Raw genomic sequence first — 26427 nt, forward strand, 5'->3', positions numbered from 1 at the left:
CAAGACCACAGAACCAGCCTTGTAACCTGCTCATCTGACACAAAACTGAGGAGAACACAGACCCTACACAGTTCAACAGGATCCAAGTAGAACAGCCCAAGAGGGATCAAGTTAGGAAAAGCTTAAGATGCAATATTTATAATGCTTAATTTATGCATTAACTCGCTCTTAAGTCTATTAAGTCTTATGGCAAAACAGAAAGATAGAAAAAACCCAACATACAATTGAAGTGATATCTGAGAATCTACATTGTTTAATCAGCAATTAAGTGCCCCCAAATCTAAAGTACATTTAAAAATCTACAACACAAAAATAGAAAATATTCAAAAAGCACAGAAACACAATTCAACTTTAATGTGATTAAAACGTCACATGAGATTTTTTTGCAGTTAAGTGGCAATTGAGGATGTGCTTTACAACACTGTATAGAAATTCCCAGGTGTCCTGTACAGGCAGGATCCTCAAGCTTGTGCAAGTCGTTCTAGGACTCTTCGGTAATCTGAAACAAGTTGTTGGAAGCTCTCTTCTAACTGTTCATGTTGCATGTTTAGGTCTATTTGGTTCAACTGATTCGTCAGCTCTTCTGGTCTTAGACACCTTCTCATCTTGGCAAGTTCTCTCTGCTTTTTCTAAGCAATCAAACAAATAGTAGTTTGAACACAACCAATAATAATATGGGATTTAATTAAATTTATTCAATTTCAGTATCTAGGTCTTTAAGATGACCTTAATACAAAGAAAAACAGTAACAGTGTTTGATTCAAGCATCTTTTCTGTGAAAGCCTCACAGCTTCTGTTATGAAATGAACCAGTGAAATGAAATATAGTTTCAGGCTTTCCTTAACCAAACAGGTTAGTTCTAAAGGTAATTTACTACTGAAGATGTATGGCATGGAAAGCTAGACTGTAGAAGACTTAGTTCTGTGCTGACATTAGTCACACTGGTGTTGTATTATGTGGCTGTTCACAGCCAACTATTTTCCCATACTTGACTTACCAAAAATTGTCTCCTGTACACAAAAAAAACATTTCAAACTGTTACAAATTATTCAAAAGTTACCAGGGATTAGCAGGGCTGAAATGCTATAAAATTATTTACACGAAGAAATGTATTTGTAATGCAAGATGAAAAGCTCCCATTGCTGTTTCACATGTGATATTTTTACTTGTTTATAAAACAAGTATTTTGAAGTGGTTTTTTCCTTTCCTCAGATACAGTTTTATACAGCTGATCATTGTTGCTGAACTGCTCAGTTCCTTACTTTCCATTAAAGCAGCACAGCAGTGGAATTTACTAGCAAAAGGGATGACATGAAGAACAAAGACATGATCAAGGAGACATGTCTAGTAGCAGTCCACTAATAAGAATTCTTCAGAAATGGAGAAGCCACTATAAAACTAAAATTTCAAACTGACCCTCTTTGAACTACCTGATGCTCTGTTCAGTAAGATAGCAAATATTTCTTTTATTTGTTGTACTTCTACAGAAAGAAACATACAGCCAGCTATCTGTTACTCCAACCTAGTGGAGTAAAAATCTCAGTATTTTGAGCAACAGCCTCCTTGTTACTGTGAACACTCCAAGGGAAACAGATGTATTACAGGTTTTTTCCTCTAGAGTTTCTGCATACAGTTTTACTTCTGTTACTGTTAGTCAGGAAATAGCTGCAAGATGCAATACCATTTTTAGTCAATTAAGGTAGTAGCAATTTAAAATTATTCTACACCTGTAGAAATGAAGCTATTAAGTGCTTTATATAAAAACATGATACCAACATTAGAGCATGCAGTAATATTCCCCATTCTTTTATTACAAATTGCTTCTTCCCTTCCTCCAAGTATGTATATACACACACACACACACACACACACACACACACACACACACACACACACACACATATATATAGATTAACTGCAGTTGTGACAAGTTTTTGAAAACCACACCATGACAAAAGCTTATTGGATATATTGTTTAAAAGAAGTGTATGAGTAAGCTGTTCACTAGGTAGAACTACCATGAACAAGATGGTTGTATTTCAGAATACAAAACTTATCAGGTAAAGAGTGTTTTTTGCTTTAAGGATTCTTTTGAATCCTCACTGAAATACCTGAAAAATGAAAAATGCAATATTTTGAAGCAGCAAGATTGCATATCTAGCAATACAAGCCCCATTAACTATTAATGCATTTACTGTATGCAAAGACTGAAGTGGAAACAACTGCTAGAAACACTAGAATTGAAGCTGCTTAGGAAATTTTGGTTTTATCCCATAAGACTTCAGTGCTGAGTGAATGAATATAAACCATTTAACAGTCCTGTTAGCTGAGAAATCATGGTCTTATTTGTAGTGGACACTGAGTGAAATTTAGCAAATGAGATAAGACACTCATGAAAGAGAAGAGAAAGTTTTTGATTGAGGTCCTGCCACTCAGCATGACTTGGTGTTATCTGCAGATCAGGCAAGTCTTTAACAGTGCTGTGTTCTCATTTCTGTAGCAGCCCCTCTAAGTCTAACAGGAATACAGTCAAAGCTTTGCTGTTTTGGTGTAAGATGGTAAGTGCTGATTTAGGAAAACTTGTAAGCTAATTAAAGTTCTTCTCATACTTTGTGAAACTTTAGAAAGAGGGTTTCAGTTTGCTTAGCAAGTACTTAACTGAAGAGAGTGTGCAAACTATATCAATAAACCTAGAATAATCTGTGGTCTGTTAGCTCTTAAAATGATGAATGATGCCATGAGCAACTAGGATTTTTTAAAAAATGTATCTGAAAGGATCATCTTATGCAACTGAAGATTCTGAGAAGCCTCCTGAATAGGAAATAAGAACTTAGTACTAAATTTAGTACTTGCTTGAAACTTTACTGCTGAAATAATTTTATATTCCTTTTGCTTAGAGCTCTAAGTTGACATGGCTCAATTACTTCCAGCAAGCTATTTTGTTAAGACCCAGCTAACAAGTGGAACAAGAATCTCAACTGTACATCATCTGCAGTCTAAACTTATTACAGCATTTACCTCTCCAAATTTTTTCCTTGTCTATATAAGGTATTTTAACCTTTTCAAGAAATTGACATTTTTTTCTCCTCAAGCCTAGTTGGGCATAATGCCTCTTGCAGATATAGAACATAAGCTTTGTAGTAACTTTCTGCTGGAACTGGGCAGGAAACATTCAACAGCCAAAAACAGGATCTTCAGCACTGCTATATGTGTCTGTTCTCTTCTTCAGCATCTGTATGTCAGTTGAACACTGCATAACTAATAGTATTTGATTGGCAACATAATTGGCATCAACTACATTTATGGAAATGAAAGTAAAATCAAGTGTAATTAGCTTTGAAATAATAATATTAAAGTCATATACACCTTATAGGGGCCAATCAGTCTTCTTTTAACATCCAACCGATAGCTTCTGGACTGCTCTGCATCACCCATATCTGTTGCACGCAATCGGAGAATTTCATAAACTCTTCTTGTGTGTTGCTAATAAATAAAGAAGAATAAAAAAACCCATGTCTAAATAAAGAGGTCACTCACTAGAACTCAAAGTGAACAAGTACCGAAATAGTTAGAAGACAGAGCCACGAGCAATGCCTCTGTCAAACTTATCCAGTCTCATATGTTAAATTGATAAAAAAAAAAGTCTTGTCTTTCCTTCAAAATCATTTTCTTACAGGCAGCCAGTATCTGATCTCTCCAAGTGCTGCACCAGCTGTAGAGGTGCTTCAAGGACCTGCTGTAAATGAGCAAAGGCCAGGAGCCAGAGCCAAAATGTAGTACAAAGAAGTGAAGCGTTAGACATGGTGACATTAATCAATACTTCACTAAACAATATTTACTTTGCTGATTTGAATGTTCCTCATATACCTACTGTCCTTCTCACAAGGCCTCCTGCAAGTCCTAAATAGAAGAATGAAACAAAAATATTTAAAGTATTCTCTTTAGGGAAAAAAAATGAGAGGATCAGTAAATGGAAAAACTGAAGTGCTTTTGGAACCAGATGTTACTAGTATAGTATCTGGGAAGGAAAAACAAAACAAACCCAACCAAACAAAAAAGCAAACAAAAAACCCCCAAAAAACCAGAACCAACCAAAAAACATTGCTACTATATTACTATTAACTACTGCATCTATAAAAAAAACAGAATTTAAGATGAAATATTCCTTTGCTGAGAAGCAGAACAAAAATAAGTGTTTGCTACAGTAGCAGATGTTTAGGTACTGTTAAAGGAAACCAAACCTAACATCTTTTCAGGTTTAAGGTATCAGACAAAAGGCTGCAGATTTAGCTTCCTTACACAAGCTGTACCATTTCCATGAACATATTTTAATATGGTTTCACACCTATCTCTCAAACCAAGTTTCCATTAAACTGAATTAAAATACATTTTTAATTAAGCAACTCTGCTGTTTCACTACCATACTTGCTAATGAGTTTAATCACTTACTGCAGCGATTACAAGCAAATTTAAATGTTCAACTTAACTATTTAGTTCTCCAAGTGTTTAGAGCTGCCTTAGTAGCAGTTGTTTGCTACTTTAGTGTACTGCATTCCAAACCCAATATTGTTATTTGTATAAATATACTTTAAAGAAATGGAAAGCATGTCAAAATCTATTACATCAGCAGAGCTAGTAGGTAAAAAAAAACCCCAAACCATTTCTCTATGAACAGAAGCTAGGATCTTTGTTCCAGATAAATACTAAGAATCTGTTAAAACCAACAACAATGCTTAGATTCCAAATCTCTACCTCTATGCTTAAATGGTTATTGTACTAGTTTTATAAGAATATGACCAGCTACATCTGTTATGATTTAATACCTTATTTATTTTCAGTTTTTGCTGAGCTTCCATCACCATTTCTTGACTGAAACCTTGCATTAACTTTCCTGGGGAAAAGCAAAGCAAATCTTGACAGAGCTTTACAAGAACAAAGTCTCTTAGCTTCACATAGTTTTCAGATGGATCTTCAGCTAGAAAGATAAAAAAAGCAGGTACTTAGTATCAACATTTTTTTCCTTTATCTCTGGTATGTAATTCCAAATAACTACACAAAAGATACAGTATTCTTCAGTACATAAACAATTGTTCTTACTTGTAAGTACTGCTCTCAAAGTGTTATGTCTCACAACAGACATAAGATCTTGCAGAAAAACCCTTAATATTTTGTGTATGCAGCACTGTATAGTATTATATAAGTATTTCTAAGAGACTGATAATATACCTATCTAATCCAATTTAACTCCTTGAGAAAATTAAATTACTCTAAGTATAAACTCTTCCTTGCATGTTCCATCTATTCTGTATTTAACAGGGTGGTAGAATAACTAGAATGCTATGTAAGAAAAAGCCTGGAGAAACTATCCTATTGTATACAACAAAACTAGCCAAAAGGCACATATTGACTTGCAGTCTTTGTTAGGAAGGAAGACAGGGAAAGGTACAACAACCCAAGGAGAAACTTATCCAAAATTAAAAGGCTGGAAGGACCTTATCAAAAGCCAATCACAACTTCAAGTTACTTCCAGTTTGCTTAAAATGGCAGCGTAATTATCTGAACTGCTCCTTTAGGAAACACAAAGTTGAAAACTATCTTTGGTGAACATCAACATGGTCCCATACGAAACTTTGCTCCCACTTCATGAACTATGCAGAGCAAAACTGCTTACAACATTGTGACATTTTTTTCATTCTTGCTTAATTGCTTAGACAGGCTTACTACAGGTAAGCAGCAGGGTGCTGTTCCCTCCCAACACTGGATTGCTGTGGACTAGAATTGTGGAATTTATATCTTTACAGCCTGTATCTCTGCTGTGTTTTAATTTAGTTTTAAGGACCACTGGAAATAGTGGTCCACAGAGAATTTGTAAATTTGCAGCTTAAGGATGATCAAAATGTACTAAGTTCCCAAGAAGGAGGACTGGGACAGATGGTTAGGCACTGTATATACAGCACTGCACAACCAGCAATTAATTTTTTTTTTTGAGAATGCTTGCACATGATTGGCCCATTGTAGTATGGCGAATCTTATAGCATTTATTCTGCAAAAAAGATTGGAGAAGGTATACTAAAAAGTTAATCCGTTCCTTTCTGCTCAGTTAAAAGACAGACAGGGCAGTTTCTGTACATTCAGTACTATCAGCACTAATTTCACATGTCAGTTAGAATTTTAAGTTATAACCAGAACAAAATATTTGTTGTAAACCTCCAAAGGATTTTTTTTTTTTAAAGCATTATCTCCTTCAAAGAGGTTAAGTAGATTTTCCTCTTTTCAGGAAAGTTAAAGGCTTTACTTCACAATTTTAGATGCTATTTTACCACATATCCTGTCCATATCAAGATTGTCAATCCTGATTTTGCCTCAAAAAGGACAGTATTTTTGTAAAAGCTTTAATTTCCATAACTTGAGAGCCATGTAGAGTATTGCAAGCTTTCTCCTTCTTTATTCCATAAAGAAATTAAAATATATTTTAGTGCACACTTACTGTTAGTACAACCCTGCATTTAAGGCATTGAGCCAGGAACATGTTGCATGATTTTTGTACTACCATGCTGAGATTTTGCTTATCCTCAGCTATAAAAGCCATGTGAAGTTTTGCATTGTTAGAATGAAAAGAAGTAAATGCATGATGTACATGATTTCCTGTTGCATGAACAAAGTTATACTCCCTTAGGTTCTCATGAAGAAGATTAAAATTATGAGGTGAATTGTGTCACTAGGATTATTTTGCAGCAATGTGTTATGAAAGCAAGTGTTCTATGACATTCTAATTAGAATGGGGGGAGGGGGAGTATTTCTAACTGAGATGAGATCTGAGGCAGCACCTAGAAGTCAATGGTCAAGTCATATGTTTGAACTACATTTCTTCCTATATTGTTGAAACCACAGGACAGATGTCATGTTTGTAGACATTTTTAGTGTTGTATTTTTTATGCACATACACCCTTTCCCCCTCTGCCATTTCCTTAATTTTTAGGTTTTGCTGCACACACCTCCAATATCTTAGGTGCCTTCAGCCAGCATGCTCCTGGAGCACAAACTCCCTACAGATTTTTACCATCTCTAAAAGTTTGGCTTGCACACTAATATTAACATGCTATTTTAGTCTGTCATGTCTAATTTTAAATTCTGGCTAATAGGAGTAAGTTGAACAAGGTATCTGACAAAGCTTGATCTCTTGGCAAACTCAGCTGTGTACCTCACAATAAAATGTCTAATTAGCTGGTAATCCGTTCATGCTAGGGACTGAATTTTCCTGGTGTGCTGTTCTCTAAGTAAAGGATTTAAGGAGTCACATTATATACAGTTCTTCTGTAAACCAGGGTACTGTTAATCCTGAACTGAGCCGAAGCTCAGTTTTCAAAAAGCTATTTAATTCTGACAAATGAACATGAAAGTTAGTTTGCAGGCTACCAACTTGCAAATGCTAAGAAGTTGCTTATTAAGCAGGTGAACTGAGTTAAAGATTTAACACAAACCTGTTATATCAAGTACAGCAGGAGAAGACATGTAGTATCTATGAACTGTTTCAAGCAGCTGAGCACCATGGCCTTCTCCTTGGAATGGTGGCAATATCAGCATCTGGCTACAGACAAAGGCATGTATTTTCAGATCAAATGCATGCATTTGCAAACATTACAATGCAAAAGTTTCAAAACGAAATGGTATTTGATTTTAGACTAAAGTACGTGTGCAATCTTAGAATACAATTTTTAACAGTCTTAAAATTGCTAAATATTCAAAACTTGTTTGATATTCCCTCCGCTTCAAGAAGGGAACAATGAAATAAATCAGTGCATAGCCAGCTAATAATGGGGATTTTTTTAAACAAATCAACACCATTATAAACAAGTATTGGGAACTTCAGCAGTTCCCTCTTCTGAAATAAAAGGCAAGGCACGAGTTACGCCGCCAATTACCTTACACGTGGCCGAGTTTTGTCTGGGTACACATAGTAATTATAGACTGTCATGTAGCCTACGGTCGCAAAGAGAGTAGCTCCATCCTTATTATACTTCTCAAATCTGCAGATAAAACAGAAAGCCAAGCAGGTCAATTACAGTCGCGCTCCCATGCAGTGTCCATTTTCTTTTCCATTCTCCAACTGAATTTTCAGTGTCAGCAAGCTACTCTGTGAGGGCCCAATGGGTACACCTGCTATGTTCTGAATGTACAATTCACTTAATTGGTGTGCAGCAACTTGGATAAATCAGGCCTCTTTACAGCACTTCAGTGCACTTGCCTATTATAAAGATGAATAGGTGGCAAGTAAAAGAAAACACAGGCAAAGCTCATTTTACTGTTTAAGCCTACATTCAGGGCTCTAACGGACAACAGCATTTAATTCAGCTCTATTCTCAAGCTTTCCCAAAGCATAATGGAGGAAAACTCAAGCCTCATAAACAATGGTTTTTCTTTCCTGGGAAAAATATCATTATACTGCTCCAATAATTGGCCAGCCACAATTAAAATGCAGGCTTTGTGGAGGTAATAAGGTCCACTGTTGCTTTAGAACTGTACTTACACTAGAAAGTAGTTCCATCTTTCATCATCTACATCAATAAAGCTAGCAGTTTCAATAAACCACATCAAGAACGTCTGAAGCCTTTCATGATATTCTCGAAAGCCTGGACATGTCATGTCAGCCTAGGGAAAAAGCCAGGAGAAGTCAGGTGAAACCCATCACAGATGTAGGAGGAAAAAACATGCAAACCTAATTATATTCTCCAATGCCAAAAGGCGTGTTTATAACTATCAATAATCTGGTAAAATGGTAGTATTTACATATTATAGTTGAAACAGTACTGGAAGTGCCACGCTGCAAAGTTAAAGTTAATTTTGTTGCTCAAAAGCGGCAGTTTAACTTATTTTTCATACCTTGTATATCTGGTATGTTATATCTTCACCAGCTTCCTCATTATGAACAGAATATGTGTGCAGCAGCATTCCAAAGGGCTTGAAATTGACCTCCTTCTCCAGCAGAGACACAAAGTCATCTGTATTTGTGCAAAAACCTGGAGGAATTATTTCTCTAATCTTACTTTCAACATCATCTGCCTGGGGATGAAAGAAGAGGGCAGGATCAGTGAAAGATTAAAACAAGACACCACTGATGTCACTATTGTGCTACAAGAAATTAATGTAAGAGAGATGCTTTTGCCTAATGGTAATCAAGCAAAAAAAGAAAAAAAAAAAAAGGCAAAACCCAAGCTTCCTTATCTTTCACTAGTGACCTCTTATGAAGTAAAGGAGCTGCACTGACAAGATCCAGAAGGGTCACTATCCACCCACTGAAAGTATCAAAAAGCTCACAATTACAGGATAAGTTCATTAGTGTTTTTATGTTTAGACATCATTACATTTGTCCAAGTAAAAGCCAAGACTGTTGGTTCTGAAAGTGAGGCATACTCAGAATCTAAGTATCCAGCAATTCCCCAAGATTATTCCACACAAGCCTTGTGGAAGCCTTTGGGTTCCCAAACAAGAAGCTTACAAGAGGCCGAAGGTGATGTACAACTAAGTGGAGGGAAAGGAACAAAGGCAAAAAAATGGTATGTCCCACATAGGAAAGTGACAACTATATACTCTTGCATTCTTAAGTCTCTCTGCTTGATATGTCCATTTGTAGGGATCAGCTGAAAAACGTATTACAAACTCAGAAGACAACACCCCACATTCTAATACAAGAACATTTTGAAAACAAGGTTTGATATAAAATAATAAATATATAGCTTTAGGATACTGTCAGGACATCTGACCTGTAGTCTAGTATACTGGGGAAAAAAGAATATTCTAAAACCAAAATTAAATTTGGATATTAAAACTAGCCTTTTCAGATAACCGAAGTTAGAGACTATCAGCTGAGCAGACTTCATAATCCTTTTCAGACCCCAAAAAGACCACTTGATTGAATACATTTACTACTTCTTTTTAACCATGAATATTTGATGAAGTTTCACAATAACGTATTACTGCTTCTCACCAGGCAATAAAACTTAATGAATTGGTCTCAACTTAACAAAACCGTACTCCTCAATACAAGCCCTAAAAGCCTGACATTACATTCAACAAAATGAGCTTACATTCAATTCAAACTTTCGTCTGGACAATGAATCCAGGTTTTTACTTAATGGAGTTTGCCGTGAGTTCAGCTGTAATGTTTGTATTGTATCTATTTCCACAAGGACTGACACAAGAACACTTTGTGTTAACTTACTAAGCAGCTCTTTCACACCGTTTACATGCATGATGGGTATTAGTTCAAAACCAAGACCCTTGCTACTTAGCATTCAAAACAGGGAAATTAAGATGCTTAGAACAAAATACACTACAAAAGGCTAATACAACATGCTACTAATTCCTGTCCTTTCAACCATAGTCCCTTAAGTAGAAGCAATGCACCTGCAAATGAATAGCACTTTATCATTCAGTTACATTTTTAGTGTAGAGAAAGATGGACGTAGTTCAGCACAAACAAGTTTTATTCTTAATGGTTTGGTACTACCAACATTTATATTTATATTTGTAGAGAGAGCAATTAAGCAGTTAAAATATAGCTCTACAATACTTGGTGTAAGAACCCAGTTAAAGTGCATGCAATCTTTACATCCATATCATTCTCTAAACAAAGATGATGTATTTATTGGAACCCTTGCTATTTTTCTTAAAAGCAACAATAGTTAAACTTTTTCTTAACACTTGCTGATTTAAGTCCACTACACAAAATCAGCTATTTTTTTTCAGAATCAATGAATTACATAAAGTAGTATTTGTATGGAATGCATTTTAGAAATGCTTTTCCCCCCTCCCAGACTGTCCAAGTGCATTGTTTAAACAGAACTGAATTCTGCACTGCTGACACAGCTATAGGAAACTATAAGAATCTAGAGCAACTTTCATTTTCTATCTGAAAAAGGCATGTAAAAATAAGAAAGAATTAAAACAGTACTTCAAAGCATCAGTTAATTAACTCAGACTATGTGGAAGATACTTAATGCTTGCTTATATAATCTTACTGTGTAGTCAGTATGTAAATTTTCTCCCCTTACATCTGAAAATTTCCTCATCAGTGGTAAGAAGGAAGACAAACTCTCACCTGCTGAAAGTATGAAAAACAAATGCATCCCTGGCAGCTACCACAGAAAAAAATATATTGAATAATAGAAATAATTAAATCATGACAACAGCGGCTTAGCAACTAAAGATAATCCTTCTTAGTTCTATATGACTACTGCAGATTTTCACCTACTCCTCCCAAAATTTCTCTCCCCTTGAAACAGAGCGTGACATAATCAAAGAAAATATATTCTTCTGTTACTTTTAGGGTTAATAAGATCTCCCCTTCCTACAGTGGAAATCCCAGAATCCTCAGTTGAGTGATGGCCTAAGTTTAAGTGATCCAGTTTTCAGTTAATAAGTCCTGGAATACTGGAAATTTGAAATAATCAACAGCATACAGGTCATTTGTTTCATTAATACCTATACTTTTTAATGGAAACATTAATTACTTAGTAAGTATTTTCCAAACGCTTCCCTGAGATGTTTGCAGTCCAAAGAGTTACCAAAACTTGTTTACTGCCCTTCCCTTATGTATTTTTTTTATATTGGTGAGAGATTCCCTTTTATCAGAGCAAGGCACCCATATCTTACCAACTGGCATGGATGAACACAAAGACACAAGTTTCTGTTAAACAAAACAATCCAGTTGACTACCACAGGAGTGCTGAACACAGGCAAAGACACTTAAAATGAAGTGTGCAAAAAATTGAATGAAGCCAGGCAAGAGTTGATGAATTCAGTCCATGGAATTACTGCCTGCAATGTACTGCCTCAATCAGAATCATCTGAAGTAATGAAGGAAATTTAGGAGGAAATTCTTTGCTATGAGAGTGGTCAGGCACTGGCACAGGTTGCTCAGGGATGTTGTGGCTGCCCCCTCCCTGGAAGTGTCAAGGCCAGGTTGCACGAGGCCTTGAGCAGCGTGGTCTCGTGGGAGGTGTCCCTGCCCATGCAGGTGGGTTGGAACTACATGATCTTTAAGGTCCCTTCCAACCCAAACCATTCTATGGTTCTATGATGGGGAATTGGGTATAGCTTGTAACTAAGCTTCTTTTGTAGTAGGACAAAAGGCTGTGTCTTTTTTGCAATTCCACTCTGGATATTTTTAAAATAGCGATTACTCTTGTACTAACAGGCAGTTATAACATTTGTATACTATGTACATACTGTTTCAAAGCAACTTAAAATAATTATAGAAACATCTTTGAAAGCTGAACTTCTCTAGCAACTATATTTATTACTTCCAATGGGAAGCAACAGTGATCAATAGTATTAAAGTATGCCCAAAATGAGAATTATACTTTTTCATTTACTTGTATGTAAAGCAAATGTATTAGATGAACTACAAAGTAAGAGGTTCTTTCCAACCCAAATTATTCTACAATTCTATAAATAGATGTATTTACTGTTTTAGAAGTTAGTGAAATACTTTCTCCCACCCCATCATAAAATGTAAAAAAAAAAAGGGAGATACTAGAACAGCTGCAAATCTCAAAGCAGGAATTTGGAGGTCAATGCTATTTATATTTACACTAGAGGAAAGCTCTCCAGATATCTGAAACAATGAACTCCACCCAAGGGATAAGTTCTGTCTTTTTTCATGAAATGAAGTGTCATCTTGGGTTCAGGACATGATCATACTTTGCTGAGCCTTTCCTACTAACATAGTTTAGATGCATCTTCAGAGAGATATTAAGATGCAAAAACATGACTGGCATTTTGGCTCTTGACATTTCAGGAACTTATCTTTTGCTTTATGTTTGAAAACATCTTAGGGGGGGAATGGTATTGGGGCCAAGATTTCTGTCAGTTCCTAGCAGAGACTGTAGCAACTGCTTTAGCAATAATGGAACCAAACTTAGCATCACAGAATAAAACACTCTGCTGTTGAACAGGCTTGTGTGAGTATTCAAATACAAAATACTAACATGTAAATAATGTTACAGAGCATTAAATCAAATGTCAGATAAATCCTTTGTAGTGGAGTAAATAAATTGTCTTACTCTCACAGAGGTAGAACAGAAAAACTAAATCGTCCAGAATTGTAGAAGTGATAACAGACTGGCCAGAAGCATCAAAACAAATTTCTCACTTGCAACCATTAATGTTAAAGACAAAAACTGCTGTCCATTCTTAAACACCATCTATTCACAAAGACTACATGACATGTATGGCAGCTACTCCACATCTTACATGATCATCCTGAATGAGCCGAGATCAGCAACCAAACAGTTAACTCAGAAAAGTAAATGTTAATATGCATTTAAATTAGCATCCTGCTGTAATGACAGCTTGTGTTTTAATCTCTGAAAATACATTCATATCTTAAGGTGGTAACAAACACAAACGCAAAACAAGGTTATGACAACCTTATATTTTTTCCTACTGAAGCTTATGCACAGCCATATGAGTAGACTATTTGGATGCAGTGTTAGTGATACCAAGGGGAGCACAGGATAAGCTACCACATTCTTCTGATTCAGTCAAAGCCTGCAGGTCCTCTGTAAAGTGTACAGAAGCCTCGCACAGAAACTTCTTTATTTTGTCCCATTTCTGTATCTTAAGCAACTAGAAGACCAATTCAGGACAGAAAACAGGCTTGAAAGAAGCAAGAACTGTGAGCAGTCAGAGACTTGAAGAGTGTGCTTAGGACAAGACAGAAGTTGTTTGCCTTGCTCATACCTACAGAAAAGTGGCTTGGCCTTGTAAAAAGGTGCAATAGCATGGATTTCTGTTGTGACAGGATTAAAAAATTATATTGGTGAAAATATAAAAAATATATTAGCTTATTTGATTTTAACATGATTACTATTCTGCAAACAGTACTTTTCCTCATTTCTTAAAACCTTCTAAGGATTGAGGAGTGTGACCTTTCACTCCTAAGATATGTTGTCCTAGCTTCAAAAGTATTTCAGACACGTCCAGGCGCTAAGCTTCTTGAACTAAGTATAGTCTAACAGAACTTCATGACAAGGAAGGGCAAACCTTTACAATTTTTTTTCCTTTACAATAGACCTTTAAAAATATTTAAATAAATTCCAATTAATTAGAAATTAAGAACTTAAAATACAGTTTGAACTCAAAGATGTTTTTTTTAAAAAAATCTTCTCTCTGACAGTAATTTGAAGCCAGTGCAAATATGCAGCCATTACAAAATGTATTCTGAAGACTCATCAATAACCATAGCAATAGTCCCTTTGGAAAGGAACCAACTCATGATTTTTTCTTTAAGTTAAACTTGCACTTCTTAATGCATCAAAGAAAACTCTGGAAAACAGACTTTTTCTAAATAACTGTACCAGTACTTAAACAAGTATTTAACAAATAAAACTATCATTAAGAAGGTACTTTGCTCTATTTCTAAGATCCATGCACCTTTCTTCAGTCAGCTGAAAGGCTGATCAGTTTAGCTTTTGTGGGATTATCGCAAAAATATTGAGAGCATGTAGGCAGAAGGAGAAAAAAAGCTTTCCTACAAGTATTTTCTACAATCTTAGAAAACCTGTAGGCAAAAAGAAAAAAACAAAACAAACATCCTGCAGGTAATTCTATCTTCTGTGTTACTTTTTTTCCACGTTTCGCATTTTGAGACACAGTTAAGTATCCCACCTCATGAAGAAACCTCCTCTTTCTTCTTAGTGAATTCTCTCCAATATTAAAACCCACCAATGCCAGTCCTCCTCTTGGAGACAGTTAACATGAAAACACAGACTTGCTAACTTGTGGGTTTTTTTGTGGAACTGGCCACGTCTGACTGTACTGTTTGACACGATTTTGATGGCACCACAGTCAAAGGAGGAACAATGGGAAAACATACAAATTAAACTCAAAGCTTTTTTCCACTTAGCAACTAAGGAAGCTTTGTTTCCCTTTATGTAAACCACATTTGGGTGGGCAAATACTAAACCTAGAATTCTTGTCCCAGGTAAACCTTCTTAATATTTTAAGGTCTGGTTGTGTCTTTACCTCCACACAGTCAAACTTCTCATTAACTTTAGACGTGTATTCGATGCGGAAGAGCGTTGAGAGGTTACCAGCAATATAGTACAAGAGGATCTTCAGTCCCTTGTAGCCAAAAGCAACTTCACTGAGGAAGGAAAAAAGAGTAATTAGGAACTCTATGCACAGCAGAACATGCTCATCACAGAGCTTTCATTTAATATGCTTTGAAGTTGATATCATCTTCCCCAGGGATGAAAGCTTCTTAATAGGAAAAGGGAATCAAACAGGATGTGTACTTTCTAGGCAGAATAATGCCCTACACTATTTCTACTGCTTAGTCTGCTCCTCTAGTGGAGAAAGAGAAGATGTTCCTGAGCTCAGTAAGGCAATCTGTGCCCTTAACATAACAGCACAAGAAAGATTATCTGAACAAGCTAATACTGCATTTGTTTTCCAGTGTCTTAAACTCTTTACTATTTATTTACATTAATTGATAAAAAACATTCACTTTGCAGTGTTGCACACCAATCTGGAATCCAGTACTTCCATGTACACTGTATAACACAGATACAAAACCAGTCATAGCAGTAACTGGGTTTGGTGGACAGTTTCTAGTTACCCAATCTAACTAAAAGGAAGTAAATGTAAAAAAAAAACATGTATGTAATACAAAAGACTTTTTTTACACTTGGAATATATAAATTGCCTAAACATAAACACTACAGTGTCTTCAAGTGTAGAAAATGTCTTTTCAAGAAAAAAGCTGAACTGCAAAAATACAGAACCTGTTTCTTTGTAAATGTTTTTTAAAATAAAATCACTTTACTGCATAGTTTTTGGGGTTTTTTTCACCAAGATTCTTCCATGGTAGTAATTTAAACATTTAGTAACTTAAAATTTTAAGTGCAAGTGCCTTGTTAGTTATACTAACAGGTTGGAGGGTTCTCTTATTACTAAAAGCATAATTATGGTCAGTGATGGATACAGTAGATGTGCATTAGTGTAATAATTCCATCACAATTATTATAGGTAGTTCTTCCTACTTGGAGTATTTCAAATGCTTTTCAAAAGAACCAGAAATTAAAACAACTTAACTACTTTGAGAAATCCAGATATATGTACATGGATTTTTTTTAGAGGGTTTTATTTTGATTTTTTTAAACTGAGGACAGATTGTTGAGTATCCCTCTACTGAAAATATGAAATGATGCCTTAAGACCAGGGACAGAGCAGTTAACTTCCCTCCAGTATTAATGAAAGACAGCACACTTGAAAAAAAGACAGAAACAGAGCTTTTATATAGCTTCTGTATCACTGCATGTCTAACTGATTACAAGTGTACATATATATATGCTGAACTCCATACAGTTAACATTCAGTGACCTGGAACAGCCAGTTAAACCAGTGTGCCAAAACCAGCACCTCCAAAAGTCCCATGTAAGAGTAAAAACAAGTTGATACACTGTTGCTTGATATTGGGATTTTTGGTACTTTACTGCGAATGTTATTAACAAGAACTGATAATTCTTTCCCAATCTTAGAAAAATGTAATAAATGCAACACCCACTTAACCAAGTAATTCTGTCTGCAAAGTCAGATATTTCATTCCCTGCTAATCTACCTTAAAAACATCATATTGAATGACTACAGCCTCAAACTCTACAAGCTAGGCACCAAAGCCACTTTTTAACTTTATAATTATACACACAGTCATAAAACTGAAGTATAGCTGTGTCATTTAAAAAATCTGGGTACAGCAGGATTTCTTGGTTTTAAACAATTTGCAAGCAACTTTCCTCTTCCAGACCGTATGCTAATTTGGTTCTGGATACTGTAACTTTTTCCAAGCACCTTTGGACTAGATGATCCTTGAGGTTCCTTTCAACTTGGTATTCTATGGTAACTTACTCATCTCCAAAGACTTGATGGCTGTACTCTGGATTAAATGTGGTGTTCTCATCCTCCAAATCCTCAGGAAAGCGAACTGAAAAAAAACCAACCAAACAAACCCAAAAAAATGACCTTGACCAAGTCAGCAGATTCCATTTGCTTATCTAGAGATAGATAAGCAAGATTAGATAGATTAGATATTCAGGCATTCTTCTGCCAATCACAACTTCAATTACAAACTTATCTACATTGGGCTGGCATTCAAGGGCAACAGACATCTTGACATCTTGATCTGAGGAAATAAAATCATTAAGCAGAATAAAAGGAACTGACACAGATGTATATGCACATATATTTCATGTATCTCCTGAATGTTTCTGTCTTTAACTTCATCTTCAACACTGAGGACCACACCCAGCTGGATACTCCCAGAGAAAGCCAGACCAAAGATGCTGCCAATGCTGCCTTCTCACTCTGCCACTCTTTTTCTTCATGCAGATGGGAACACTTCACTGCAGGGGTTTTCAGAGTGGTGCACAGAAACAAATGTTTGTGTGCATTTATGTCTCTCAAAATTTTGGAGAATTAGCAGTGACACACCCGAAACAGCTGCACCAATACTATACTGGTACTTATACCAATATTACCAAAATAATTACTGGTTTATTTCCCACCCTGACTTGCTACTTTTCCTCAAAGTCTAGTAATAAACAAGCTCTTCTCTGGTAAAGTAAAAATAACTGCTATATTGGCATCTATGCAAGCTCAGTAACTTACCAAACAAGCATTTTATTCATTCTTATGGAGCTGCAGCACTTGCTACACAGCAATTGTGAAAGGAGCTCTGGAGCTCTTCCATCATGAAATGATACATGATTAGTGGATGAAATCATGAGATTAAGGTAGGACTTTCTAGGGAAAATTTTTGAAAACTGAGAAACTTCATTCCCAAATATCATCTCTGTATTTTCAGTTTAAAATATTACCTAAAATTGGAAGAGACTTAAGGATTAACTTTGGCACTGAAGTGATAGTTCAGCCACATTAAGCCACAAGTAACTCAAGACAACCTTTAAACCTTTTTAATGTTGAATGAGTTAATATTGCATGCAATGTTGCAGGAATTAGTAGTGCTATTAAAACTTTTTAAAAAGCTTGTGGAATAGAGAACAGTTCCATTGCTGCTCTACTCAAGTCAAAACAGAGATGAAGAAAAAAGTTTTTCCTGACAATTCGAAAGGTGTTACTCAAAGAGAAAAATGCAAATAGGGAGTGTCCAAGTGACAAATGATAAGTTTGGCTCTCTCAAAAGCAAAAGAGAACGCCTGCTCATATTTTAGTTAAATTCAGAGACCAACAGACCTCAGGCAAAGTAGCAGCATTAAAGAGAAACAAAAACCAAAGAGCAATTATGAGCTGTCACCATGGAAGAAATCAGTATCCTGAACAGGACAGTGTATGGTTACTTTTAACATACATACCCATGTGGGAAATTCATGGTTTTAAAAAGGTGAAAGAAAGTTAGATCTACTCATAAAATAGTTATTTGAAATCATAGTAAGAGGGAGATAAATACTGCTTACAGTGGCTTAAAAATTAAGTGTTTTTGTTATAATGACATTTTAGCTTCCAAAGTATTCAGAACTACTACTGATAATCTGTTCTGTGAAGTGTTTAACAGGATCAATACTTTTATTTTCTTAATGAATATGGCATTTGCACTGCTCAAGGGAGCAAATTGCTAAAGATGAAGAATAAGACACCTGTCTTACTTTTAAAGTTATTACTGCTGCATGCAAATTTTAGATTTAAGCAAGTGCACCAAGAGTCCAATAATTCTGTCTGCATTCTGTGTCCTACTACACCAAATTGTCTATGGAGAGTAACAAACAGTGCTTGAAAGACTGAGATTTTTTTTCTCTAACAATTTTAAACAGTCTTCATAAAAAATGTGTTCTGTAACCCACATGTTGGGGGAAACCACAACAATTTCAGTCCTCTTGCTTTTATTTTTTTCCCTTCAAAGAAAGAGTAAAGAAGGATGTTAAAAAGACAGAGGATTAGATGTTTGTATGTCTATATCCTGGAGAAATTGGTTCTGTTGCTGTGGTCACCATGAAGATACATTTAGGACTGCACCACAGCATAAGGGTTAGAGAAGAAAAGCAAAACTAAAAGACCACAATGAATGCTCCAAATAAAAAAAAGATGCAATTCCTGCACTCTGGTAAGATGCCAATTTTTAAATTGTTGATTACATTTCTACACAGAGACAGGACTGACTTTCCACAGCTGTACTTTAACTGTAGTTGTTTCAGCAGAGCCAGACTGTGAGCTCCTATTCTTGTGTTTGCTTATTTACATCAATGAGTGCATATTAAAACCAGGGTGGATTTAAGTATTGGAAAGTTTAAGATGATACCAATATATTCCAGTAGCAAATACCCAACAGATAAAAAATAACACTACCTAACTTCAGCTGAATTGCTTCATTTGTATTACACTTGTATTCTGCCAGCTTCTTCTCCATAGCAGTAAGTCCTGAAGAAAAAGATTTAAAAAAAACCATTAACATGTACACTCTGTGTCACTATTAATCAAGGAGCGTATTTTAAAAAAGGTTCTCAAAACCAGGAAAACCACAGAGCACAAAATCATCAAAATATTGATCAAATAGGTAAAAAAAGCCAAAAGATGCTACGATATGCAAAATGAATATACATATTTATCCCAAACACTGTTCTTGCACTAGAAAGAAGACTACAGATCTCTCAGTTTCTGTGAAAGAGGAGCACTACAATAAAAATATTTAAGTGTCCTCAAGTGTTCTAAATTGTTCCAATAAAACACATTTGAAAGCTGCAAGTAGAAATTAAGAATTCAGTTTACCTGATATTTCTTCAAAAGAACTTTCTAAGTGACTTCTTCCGGGGCATTTCAAGTGTTTGCATTGGGTCATAAACAAGAGTTCATGAGCTACAGTGGCAAGTATAGCACCAGCAATTACCAGTTCTCTGTCAGAGCAGATGTGAAAGAAAGTAACAAACAAATCACACCTAGTCTGTTTTTCAAATCATAATCCGGTACAGCAGACATGTTTTACCTATCATGGTATTTTTTTTAACGCTGTAAAAATCCAGCCCTTTCATCATTCCAGAAGTCTCAGCAGAAAGTTCTTTCTCTACCTTCAAATAGTCACCTTTAAGTAAAAATAAGCTCGGAGGTCTGATCTTGCCACCCCTCACTAGACCAGCAGGCACGGGAGGTTTACCACAGCTAAGCGTAGGGACAGGTGAGCCCGAGGATGCCCGCAGAGGGGGGGGGAGGCCGGACAGCGGCCCTGCTCTCCACCGACGCCCGAGGTCACCGCGCTCAGCCCTCACCGCTCTCCACCCTCGCCCGCTGGACCCCCCAGGGCCGCCCCAAGCTCACGCTCCACTTCCTTGCCTCACGCCCCGGCCACCGCGCTCCCAGGCGCAGGAGGTACGGAGGCCCTGCCCGAGCCCGTATGAGCCCGGCTGAGGGAACGGCATCGGCCGCAGGCGGGGCCCCGCTCCCCCTCACAGAGAGGCGCAGGCAGCGCCCAGAACGGTTTCCCCAAGGGGCCAAGCCCCCGCCTCCCTCTGTGGCCAGGGCAGCGGGGGAGGGAAGGGGACTGTCAGCCCTCGGTGCGCGTCCGGGCAGCGCAGGCCCAGGCCAGGCCCGGCCCGGCCCGTCCGGTCCCGGGTACTCACCCGCCATTGCAGCGCGCGGCGGCCGAGTCACCGGGGCAGAACGAATCAACCCGCGCGTCCACCCCCCGGAAATGAGCGCAGGCAGAAACTTCCGCTTCCGCCCGCCTTCACGCGGCGGGGAGCCAATAGCCGCACGGCCCGAGGCGCGGGGCCCGCGCGCACGCCCTCCCGCCGCGAGCCTTTCGGAAGCGCCTCCGCGCGCCTTTCGTTTGCATAGCCCCGCCCCCCCCGCGAGCCCCCACCCACGGCGGCACCGCCTCCGCACGGCCGCGCGCATGCGCATGCGCAGCGCTCATGTCGCCGCGGCCTCGCGGCGGCTCCGGCGGCGCTCGGGGCGGTGCGCGCGGGGAGCGGGTCACGGGTTCGCGGGTCACGGGCTCGCGGGTCACGCGCCGGCAGGAGCGGCGTCCCCTCCGGCAGCGGTGCGGTGCGGTGCGGTGCGGTGCGGTGCGGGCCGGCCCGGGGACGACCCGGAGTTAACTCTCTGAAGAGGCCTCAGATACGCACCTGCCCTTCCCGCCTTGCAGCGTGTGAAGAAACCTCCTCTGCTTCCACTCCTTCCTCGCAGCCAGTTCTCATGGCTTAGCGCCACTGCTGCACTGCAGCCGAGAATCGAGCTTTATAGTAATAAAACACCTTCAGCCGTGTGCTGAACCACTTCCTAAAGTCACTGCTGGAAGGACTGTAGAGAAGACTGCAATTTTCTTTCAAGGGGTTGTTTTCTGATGTGCCATTAGTAGTCTGCAGTCTGTGTAAGTAGTGTGCAGTCTGCTGAATAAGCTGGTTTAATGGTCAAATACATACAAAATAGGCAGATTTCTAGCAAAACTGCTGCTGTCAGCTGGCACAGAGGCACTTAAAAAGTGTGTGAATGCCCAAGTAATCTTCAGAAGTTTGTGTTGATGTGCAGCCAAAAAAAAAGTTCTGCTTTCCAAAGAAAATTCGTAGTTTTAAACTTAAGAGATGTACATTTCACGGGTACCATTGTAAGCACTTATATTGTACTTCTGAATTGCTCTGTTATCTGAAGTATGACAGAAGCTGTCCTTTTGTTTTCCAGTGACACGTAATAAGAGATCTTGTTGGGCTGTTGAAATCATAGAATCATAGAATTGGCTGGGTTGGAAGGGACCTCAGAGATCATCAAGTCCAACCCTTGATCCACTCCCGCTGCAGTTCCCAGCCCATGGCACTGAGTGCCACATCCAGTCTCTTTTAAAATATCTCCAGGGACGGAGAATCCACCACTTCCCAGGACAGCCCATTCCAATGTCTGATCACCCTCTCAGTAAAGAAATTCTTTCTAATGTCCAACCTAAATGGTAGAGCAAGACAAAACATGATTATTTGTCAGTTCTGTTTTAATTTCTCCTTGAGGCTGTGGCCTACATGTTCTTAATTTTGAGGTATAAAGCAAGTCAGCACGCTCTACTGCGTGAGTATTACAAGAGCCTGTCAAGAAGCTACTGAATTCTGGCCAGAACTGATTACTTCGTGCTTGTTTCTTTGTTCGAAATATAGGGCTACTACCACTCTGCAGCCGTGCTGCCAGGAATACGAGTTTATGAGCAGCCATCGGTACCAACAGGTACAGATTTGATGATGCTCAAGGGAACGGCTGCAGCTGTCAAACCAGAAATGAGTTTCAGCAGCGTTTTAGGAAGTTCACTGATGCGCTGTGGAGGTGCTACGCTCCCGGTGCTGTCGGTGTGTGGGTGTCACGCCGTCCCCACCGCACTAACGAGGGTAACCGGCATCGCCGGCGGTGGGCGAGGCGGTGAATGCACCCCTGCTGCCACGGGCGCCCGCCGAAGGGTCTGGCCCGGAGCCGGCGGGCAGGAGGTAGGGTCACGGCTGGGATCCGCTCCTGTCGCCCGTGAAGGGCAAAGGTAAGCGGTGCGTCCGCTGAGGGGAGCCCGCCGACAGGAGCGGGTAGGGCCGGGCCGGGCCGCGCCGGGCGGGGCAGGGCAGGGCAGGGCGCTCGTTACCACAGCGCTGCGCTGAGGCGGCGGCTGTTGCGGCGGCGCGGCGGGTGGGTAACGGCGGGCGGCTCCTCCTCCTTCTGGCCGGGCGCAGCATGGCGGTCAAGGTGACTCTCCAACTCCGTCGCTTGTGGCAGGAGGAACGGGCGGACCCCCGCCTGCCCGCGCAGGGCGGCCGGGAGGCAGGCGGGCGGCGGGAGCAGGCAGCCCACTGCTGCGGGAGCCCCGCGGGGGGGGCAGGGAAAGCCATCGGCGGGGGCGGTGATGGCGGGGCGGCCGCGGGAAAGGGGCAGCGCAGTCTCCCCTCCCTCTGCCTCCGCCTCCGGAGGAGAAGCGGCGATGCTGCGGGGGCTCGGGCCGAGGGCCCGGCGGACGCGGGGCGGGCGGGGCCTGGCGGGTGGCAGGCGCGGGGCGGGCGGTGGCGGCTGGGCCCGGCGGGCAGCAGCGGGGATGGCGCCCCGAGGAGCCGGGGCACCGCCTGGCTGGGCAGCCGGAGCCTGACAGCTGTCACCGGCACTTGGAGCCCGGTAGAGTCCCGTAGCAGGCGCGAAGGGTCATGTTTGAGGTTCGATAAGGCCCTGTCGGGTCGATAAGGGACAGCGTATCGCTGCCCTTATCGCTGCGCGCGGAGGTTTTGGGCTACACCCTGTCAGTATCCCCGCTAGCGAAGCTTTAACTTGCTTGTCTTTACAGGTGCAATTAACCAAAAGAGCAGATCCTGCTGAACTACGAAATATTTTTCTGCAGGTAAAAAAGATCTGCCTAATTTTGTTTGATTGACAGACTTTGATTTTTTTACCCTTTTAGCAGTTCTCCACAGCATCATATATGTGTGTCATGCTTGTGGGATGCTTAAAAGTTCACTTTGTTGAAAGGACCATCAGGTGTTGAGAAACTGCTCCTGACATAAATTGTGATTAACTATTTCCAAATGATAGTTTTAAATAATTTTCCAAAGTATTGTCTTATAAAGCAAATAAGTAAGTACTGCTATTTTTAAAGTACACTTTAGCTGGCTTCTGTGGCTGGATGTTTTGTCTTTGGGGTTCATGTATGGTCCTCTTACAGGTGGATGGACAACTGGCAACGATTTTAGAACTTAAAATCTATTTCTTAATACTGATGCAATTCACAATATTATCCCTTTTAAGGCCTTAGACTTAACATAAGTTAAGCCTTTGTTACAGTGAAGCATGATCAGAAAGGAAAATCTAGTCAGTTTTTAAAACAATAAGGTTGAATCAGGCAGATGAAATTCTTCTTGCTGTATGTCAACTATTACACAGAATATTCAAGAAGCTTTCATCTATGAAAAAAAAAATCTTAGTGCTAATACTATAAATAATAAAATCTGCTCTTTCACCTTTAATGTGTATCTTTTGGTCTTATCGTATTATCTAACAGCTTCCACATGTAGACAGATAAGTAGACAGATCTTTTTGTCTGAGGGAGAGAAGTTAAATCCCAACCAGAGTTTTGACACATTTTTGTTTTTCCATGCTGGATTACACTGATAACATTGCTGAAGAGGCAAAACTTAGAACACTGGAGTTGAGTTGTGAAAACCCAGCATTTAGTTTCTAGTAAAAAACCACTTCATTCACAGGTTCCTTTATTGTTGACATGACATTTAGCTCTTGTGGGTAAGAAATACAGTAGAGTATGTCAATTAAATACATATGAAAATACTGTTTTTTAAATCTATAATAATACCATGTTAAAAAGAACATCACACAGCTCTTTTCCAACTTTTTGCAAGGTACTTTTGAAGTCAGTAGAAGTGCTTTCTTCTGCAAAATAAATTGTTTGAAGTCCTTCATTTTGGTCACACAGGGAAAAACTGAGAGGAAGATCATTGTTCAACTATTTTCAAATCTTCTCTCTGACAGTACATGTTTTATTGGCCTCAAAAGCAGGTAGTCTGGTTTTAAAACAGCTTCTTGGTCTTGCATGTCTATCTCGTGATCTTCAAAGAAACATGCAAATTAAGTTGTGGATTGTTTTGTGCTCTGAGAAATGAAAAATACAAAGCTCTTGTCTGCTCACGAGTATCTGAAATTTGCAGTAAAATAGGACAAGACAGACACCTCTGGCATAGAAATGTGTTTCTTTTGGATCATGTTTGATTGTGGCGTTTTTCAACAGGTAGTAAGAAAACTTAGTGGCAAAGTTTAGAGATATCAAAAGAGAACCCCTTCTTTCTAAGATTAAGTGATAGAGTCTTATGAAATACTGTTGGTGTTGCAGGCATCAGGGGTCAGATTTGCTGTGCTTTTTGCTGAGGGTGCTGGCCTGTTCTGTGAGCTTCAGCTAAAGGGCATGCATTCCTTCCTAAATTTGGCTTCCCTTGGAAATGGGCACAGGGGAAGATGTGAACTCTAGGCCTGTTCGTCATCCACCTTATTCATAGAGAGTACTTAAATTTCTTTCTGTCCATGCATATCCTCTTCTGTGATAGGTGTCCTCTGTCCCTCCAGTTTAAGTTTTATATTAATGGATGCTCGATGTGTGCCTCCTAGAATTTCTGAAGCTTGCCATTTCTTTTTTTTTTTAAACTGTTAAAAATCTTTATTTTGGCTTGTGTTAAAAAATACTGCTTTAATTGCTACGTAATCCTGTAACTATGAAATGTGGGCATTGAAATGTGCATCATCAAATAAGTTAACTCTCAGGTGTTTGGTAACTACCGAGGTTAGCAACAGCCATAAAGAACAGAATAGAAGTTCAGTGAAGGATAAAGAGTTATGCAGAACAATTAACAAGTAGTTAGTGTATTTCTTAGTGAGAGTTCATTTTTTTTTCCTAGGCAAGACACAGCCCTCAGGGAATACAGTTGAATGATTCCCTGCCTGCTGCATGCAAGTAGAACCTGTTCCAGCAAGGTGGAGGAAGAAATAAAACCAAATTGCTAATTTTAATACAGGAAGCTTTTTTTCCACCACTTCAGAATGTCCTGAATCTCTTGGACATAGCTTAGCTTAATTAAAAATACGTGTTAAGAGTACTTAGGGTCTCTTTTTGTTTCAGACCTTACTTCTCTTCTGCCCAGATAAAATAATTGGGATAGAAAATTTATTTTAGTTGAAAACTAACCAATTTTTCAAAGAAAGCATTGTATGTGGTAGTGTGGTGCTACCTGGCACTATATTGTGCCCAGTAAGATTTTTGTGTGTTGATGTTGTGTGATGATGTTTAAAAAAAAGTCTCATGCAAATTCCTCAAGACCTGGGGCAGTCTATAAATGTATAATTAACATTTTGTGTTGTATAAAACAGTCTAATTCAAGACTGAGTAAAGACCACGTTTAATTCATGTGTTACGGTTTATATGCAAATTAAGAGATAATTCGCAATTACCTATTTTGTGGTAAAAGATTCTTGACTTTAGTTGTGTGGTGAAAAGGTAACCTGAGGACAAATGTAAAGACATGCTGAAAGGGAATAGCCTCACTACTTTGTCAGGCCTTAATTTGTTGGCTCACTGCCAAACTCTTTCAAAATACCATGACCTTCTCATATGGAGCAAAATGTAGCTGTCAGTTAAGTATTCTTGTCTCAAAATGTTTTTAACAACACTTTCCCCACACAGTTTTCATTTTTTATAACAAAACTCAGATAAATTGGTGTCTGAAGAAAAAAAAAAAGATGTCTAGATTTTGACTCTTCGATGTGCACTGTACTGTCATGCAGTTCGGTTCCATTATTCTTGAAGATACACTCAGTACTCTGCATGTTTAAAGGTCCTTTGTACTCCTTTGCATGTCTTGCAACAGAATTGTCTTTCTTATTGCATTTTTTTAGTAATTTTTGTACATGACT

General features: G+C 38.9%; 2 protein-coding genes across 4 annotated transcripts in view; one reads left to right on the plus strand and one right to left on the minus strand.

Annotated features, from left to right (window-relative positions):
• Positions 1–230: 230 nt before the first annotated feature.
• Positions 231–21700, minus strand: HAT1 (histone acetyltransferase 1). 2 transcript variants are annotated; one of them, XM_071747376.1, is made up of 11 exons: positions 21135–21700; positions 19363–19434; positions 16912–16987; positions 15028–15148; positions 8881–9060; positions 8528–8649; positions 7923–8027; positions 7482–7588; positions 4824–4975; positions 3367–3483; positions 231–629 (listed from the first exon to the last, which is right to left on the minus strand). In XM_071747376.1, exons 2-11 carry the CDS (start codon positions 19421–19423, stop codon positions 462–464), a joined length of 1209 nt encoding a protein of 402 aa, XP_071603477.1. In that variant the 5' UTR covers positions 19424–19434; positions 21135–21700; the 3' UTR covers positions 231–461. The 2 variants fall into 2 exon arrangements, with proteins under 2 accessions (XP_071603477.1, XP_071603476.1); XM_071747375.1 differs by lacking the exon at positions 21135–21700 and adding an exon at positions 20628–20848.
• Positions 21701–22575: 875 nt separating this feature from the next.
• The window catches only part of SLC25A12 (solute carrier family 25 member 12), a 47266-nt gene continuing 43414 nt past the window's right edge, over positions 22576–26427 (plus strand). Inside the window, exons 1-2 of one of the 2 annotated variants that reach the window (XM_071747356.1) lie at positions 22576–22716; positions 23303–23356. In XM_071747356.1, coding sequence (XP_071603457.1) covers positions 22705–22716; positions 23303–23356 — 66 coding nt within the window. In that variant the 5' untranslated portion in view covers positions 22576–22704. Of the gene's footprint in view, positions 22717–23150; positions 23175–23302; positions 23357–26427 lie in introns of those variants that run through there. The other variant, XM_071747358.1, reaches the window with a different exon arrangement.

Source organism: Heliangelus exortis, chromosome 6 (assembly GCF_036169615.1).
Source record: "Heliangelus exortis chromosome 6, bHelExo1.hap1, whole genome shotgun sequence".
NCBI lineage: Eukaryota > Metazoa > Chordata > Aves > Apodiformes > Trochilidae > Heliangelus > Heliangelus exortis.

What these genes read in the sequence shown, in the direction of transcription:
- HAT1 (XM_071747375.1), bottom strand. An exon ending in CATCAAGTCTTTGGAGATGA is followed by an intron (nt 15,149 to 16,911) that starts GTAAGTTACCAT and finishes TTCCTTCCTCAG; the next exon opens with TGAAGTTGCTTTTGGCTACA. An exon ending in TGCTGTACTTGATATAACAG is followed by an intron (nt 4,976 to 7,481) that starts GTTTGTGTTAAA and finishes TTATCTTTCTAG; the next exon opens with CTGAAGATCCATCTGAAAAC.